Genomic DNA, 4,579 nt, shown 5'->3' on the forward strand with positions numbered 1-4,579 from the left:
AACACAGCAGGCCAAGCAGCATCATAGGAGCAGAGAGGCTGACGTTTCGGGCCTAGACCCTTCATCAGAAAAGGGGGAGGGGAAGGGGGTTTTGAAATAAATAGGGAGAGAGTGGGAGGCGGATAGAAGAGGGATAGAGGAGAGGAAACAAACAGGTCAAAGAGGCGGGGATGGAGCCAGTAAAGGTGAGTGTAGGTAGGGAGTTAGGAAGGGGATAGGTCAGTCCAGGGAGGACGGACAGGTCAAGGGGGCAGGATGAGGTTGGTCGGTAGGAGATGGAGATAGGTGGGAGGAAGAACAGGTTAGGGAGGCAGGGACGAGCTGGACTGGTTTTGGGATGCGGTAGGGGGAGGGGAGATTTTGAAACTTGAGACAATGGAGTTGCTAACGATCAGGCTGGGAGGGTGAATAGTTGTTAATGGGGCCTGTTAGTGACTAACAACAGGGGGTGTATAATGGCAGGCTATGTGGTTACAAGGCGTGGGGTGTGGGGTGTGGGGTGTGGGGTGTGGGGTGTGGGGTGGGACATGGGAAGAGTTTAGGCCCTAAGATTATTGAACTCAATATTGAGTCCGGAGGGCTGTAGGGTCCCCAAGAGGAAAATGAGGTGTTGTTCCTCCAGCTTGCGTTGGGCTTGACTGGAACACTGCAGCAAGCCAGAGACAGAGATGTTGGCCAGGGAGCAGGTAGTTCAGGGTCTGTTCTGCGAAGCGGTCGCCAAGTCTACGCTTCGTTTCCCCAGTGTAGAGGAGACCCCACTGTGAGCAGCACTCCGCGGGGTCTGTATGGGAACAGCTGAAGCCCCGCCCACCGACGCTGGTGGTGGCGGCGCATGCGTCCTGACCGCACCCTCCGACCCGCAAGATGGCGGCCTGCTCCCACGGTAACGGGGCGGCCGGTTTAGGAGGAAAAAAGCCACTTTCATCGTTTACATTTAAGAAGCTCCTCTCTTTCCACGTCCTCTGAGATATCCGCTGACCTCCCGAGCGGTTTCCAACGCTCCCTTCCTCCTCGGAGTCTGGATTTGTCTCCCCGGCTCCACTTCCCCTCCTCCTCCATACCTACGGTTAGGCGGAACCGGAAGAGGCGGGGGGGCGGATCCTTAGATGATGGCCGGGTCTCCGAGCCAATGGGAATCGGTTCTGTGGTCGGTGGGCCGGGCGGTCCACGAACCAATCGGAGAGCCTCCTCCACAGTGGGCGGGGCCGTATCCACCCAAAGCTCGGACCTGCCCAAATGCCCAGAGGTTCCACACTGCAAGACAGGGTTGGTACAGCAGTTGGCATGCAGTATGGTTTTATTTGCTGCAGAAGAATGACATGCAAACCTTTGAGTTATTTCCAATTTCAGAAGTATGTTTTTTAAAAATAGAAATTGATGATCTGGAACGTCATTATTGTGAATGATGTGATGGTCAGCGTTGGGAATGTCATTAGTCATACAAAACAAAGAACTGGGGTTAGTAAGAACTGCAGATGCTAGAGATAACGCAGTGTGGAGCTGGAGGAATACAGCAGGTCAGGCAGCATCAGAGGAGCAGGAAAGCTGACGTTTCGGGTCGGGACCCTTCCCTTCTTCAGACCCAAAACGTCAGCTTTCCTGCTCCTGTGATGCTGCCTGACCTGCTGTGTTCCTCCAGCTCCACACTGTGTTATCAAAGAACTGGGGTTGCTGTGAATTTGAAGCAAAAACAGAAATTGCTGAAGAAAGTCAGCAGGTCTGGCAGCAGCTGTGGAGAGAAAGCAGTGTTAACGTTTCGAGTCCCGTGATCCTCCTTCAGAATTCTATTCTGCTGAGTTTTTCCAGCAATCTGTATCGTTAGTAACACAATGTACAGTATTTGCATATTTTTATGTTTAAGCAAAGATGGTCAGGATGGGCAGACTCTCAGGAGATCGTGGGTGTTGCCAGGGCACCATGGTAAACGATCTGGATGTGTATATGAATAGGAAGGGTTTACGGGCATAAGGGCCAAATGCTGGCAAATGCGACTAGATTTATTTAGGATATCTGGTCGGCATGGACAAATTGGACTGAAGGGTGTGTTTTCATGCTGTTCATTTCTATGACTGTTTGAATGACTTAAGATTGCCCTAAATGGCGGTTTCAGGTGGCCACTATCCTCAAAGAAGAAGAAGAACGTGCCACCAGTGAGTAGGTCACAGTGATGCTGGGGTCCCCGAGGAGGGGTGGAGGACAGGATCCTCAATGAAGAGTAAGGTGGTTTTGGATTAGAGCAGTGTTGGGGGAACGGTTGTGTAGATGTCAATCAATTGTGAATTTCAGTCCAATACTCTCAGTGCTGACTTTCGTGGACTTTTTTTTTCAGGGTTTCAGTAGGTGAGGGCGCGACATCAAGGCCACTCGATTTGTCAGGACCTGTATATCATCAGCCTTGAAAGGTGTAAGGAGAAACATTACTTATTGGGAAAAGATTTCAAACATTAGGGTGTCTGGTAAAGCACTGAGACATGCACATACCCAGATGGAGAGTGTTCTCATGAACTGACTGGAAAGAGCTTTAATCAGATACACAGACTTTCTGTTAATTCATTCATTGGTTCCAGGGCATTGCTGGCTAAGCCAGTCTGTCTTGCCCATCCCTAACATCTAGAGAACTGTTAAGAACCAAACACCTTGCCACGGGTCTGTAGTCACACGTAGGCCAGACAAGGTGCGAATTGCTTCCCTGAAGGACATTAGGGAACCAGGTGGAATTTTACAACAATCATGGTCACCGATACATGCAGTTTTATTTTCCAGATTACAGATTTTTGTTGAATATAGTATCACTATCTGCCATGGTGGGATTTCAATCTGTGTCCTCAGAACACTAACCTGGGCTTTGGATTGCCAGCCCAGTAACATCACCACTACACCACTGCCTCCCCTAAGTTAAGAGTGAACTGACTGTGGAAAGAGCTGTAACCCGTTACACAGACTGAAAAAGCATCTTACCATTCACTGCAGGAAGAGAATATACATGTGTTCCGTGTGTTGGTGAAACTTCTACTGATCATTGAAGCTGGAGAAACAAAAGGATACTTGCACCACGAAGAAACTGTGGAAATGTGGAGACTGTGGGAAAGGATTCAATTTTTCATCGCAGCTAGAAATTCATCGACGTATTCACACTGGGGAGAGGCCATTCATCTGCCACGTGTGTGGAAAGGGATTCAGTGATTCCTCTACCCTGCTGACGCACCAGCGGGTGCACACCGGGGACAGGCCATTCGTCTGCTCCGAGTGTGGGAAGGGATTCACTCAGTCATCCAATTTGTTCACACACCGGCGAGTACACACCGGGGACAGGCCATTCATCTGCTCCGAGTGCGGGAAGGGATTCACTCAGTTGACCAGCCTGTTGAAACATCGCGGCAGTCATACCAATGAGAGATCTTTCAAATGTTCTGACTGCGGGGATGGCTTTAAAAACTCTGAGGACCTGATGGTCCACCAGCGAATTCACACAAAGGAGAGACCGTTCGTCTGCGCCGTCTGCGCAAAGAGATTCAGAACATCATTCAACCTGCTGGCACACCAGCGCACTCACACTGGGGAGAGGCCGTTCATCTGCTCCAAGTGTGGGAAGGGATTCAGTCAGTCGCAACACCTACGGAGACACGAGCGAGTTCACACTGGCGAGAGGCCGTTCATCTGCTGTGTGTGTGGGAAGGGATTCACTCAGCCATCCAGCCTGTTGACACACCAGCAAATTCACAAGTGACTGCTGGGGTTGGATTCTGTGGTCGCTGCTACACAGTTAGTTACATCAGACTGAACGGTGTTCATTCTAACAGTTGGAGCCTGTTTCTCCGGCTGTTTATCCGTTCTGAGGTGGAAATTAATACTCTGTTTTTGTTTTAAAAAGCATCAGAGGTGCTGAAACGTCTTGGGGAGGCAATGGCCGAGCGGTATTATTGCTGGACTGTTAATCCAGAGACCTAGGTAATGTTCCAGGAACCCACTCAGTAGATGGTGGAATTTGAATTCAATGAATATCAATGAATTGAACCTAGGTCCCTGGCGCTGTGAAGTGCTAGCACTAACCACTGAGCCACCGTACTGATGTTCCTTCGCTGGCGTTGGGCCAAAATTCTGGAACTCCCTCCTGAATGGAATTGTTTCAACCTACAGGCAATGGACTGCAGCAGTTCAAGGATTCAGCTCACTACCACCTTCTCTAGGGCAACTAGGGATGGTTAATAAATGCTGGCCAGCCAGTGACAATCACACGACCAAATGATTAAACAAATGCACTAGTGACTGTCTTTGACATCAAGGCCGCATACTGTAGAGCATGGCATTGAGAAGCAAAAGTCAGTGCCAAGGACCAAGGTTCGAAACCACCCTCGGGACGACTAACTGTGTGGAGTTTGCACATTCTGCCTCTGTGACTGCGTGGGTCCCCTCTGGGTGCTCCGGCTTCCTCCCACAGTCCAAAGATGTGCAGGTTAGGGTGGATTGGCCATGCTGAATTGCATCCTAATGTCCAGGGATGTGCAGGCTTAGGCAGGTTAGCTAAGATCTGATTGTGGCCTCCACTAAGCATTTCTGCCTACCCCAATAATTTCTGAGT

General features: G+C 50.1%; 1 protein-coding gene across 1 annotated transcript; it reads left to right on the forward strand.

Annotated features, from left to right (window-relative positions):
- Positions 1 to 3,016: 3,016 nt before the first annotated feature.
- LOC125487549 (zinc finger protein 239-like) lies at positions 3,017 to 3,950 on the forward strand (the record flags this gene model as incomplete). Its single annotated transcript, XM_048619302.1, has 1 exon — positions 3,017 to 3,950. A coding segment is annotated over one exon (711 nt), but the record flags the coding sequence as incomplete, so codon positions are not given.
- Between the last annotated feature and the right edge of the window lie 629 nt (positions 3,951 to 4,579).

Source organism: Rhincodon typus, chromosome 42, assembly GCF_021869965.1.
Source record: "Rhincodon typus isolate 14 chromosome 42, sRhiTyp1.1, whole genome shotgun sequence".
NCBI classification, from domain to species: domain Eukaryota; kingdom Metazoa; phylum Chordata; class Chondrichthyes; order Orectolobiformes; family Rhincodontidae; genus Rhincodon; species Rhincodon typus.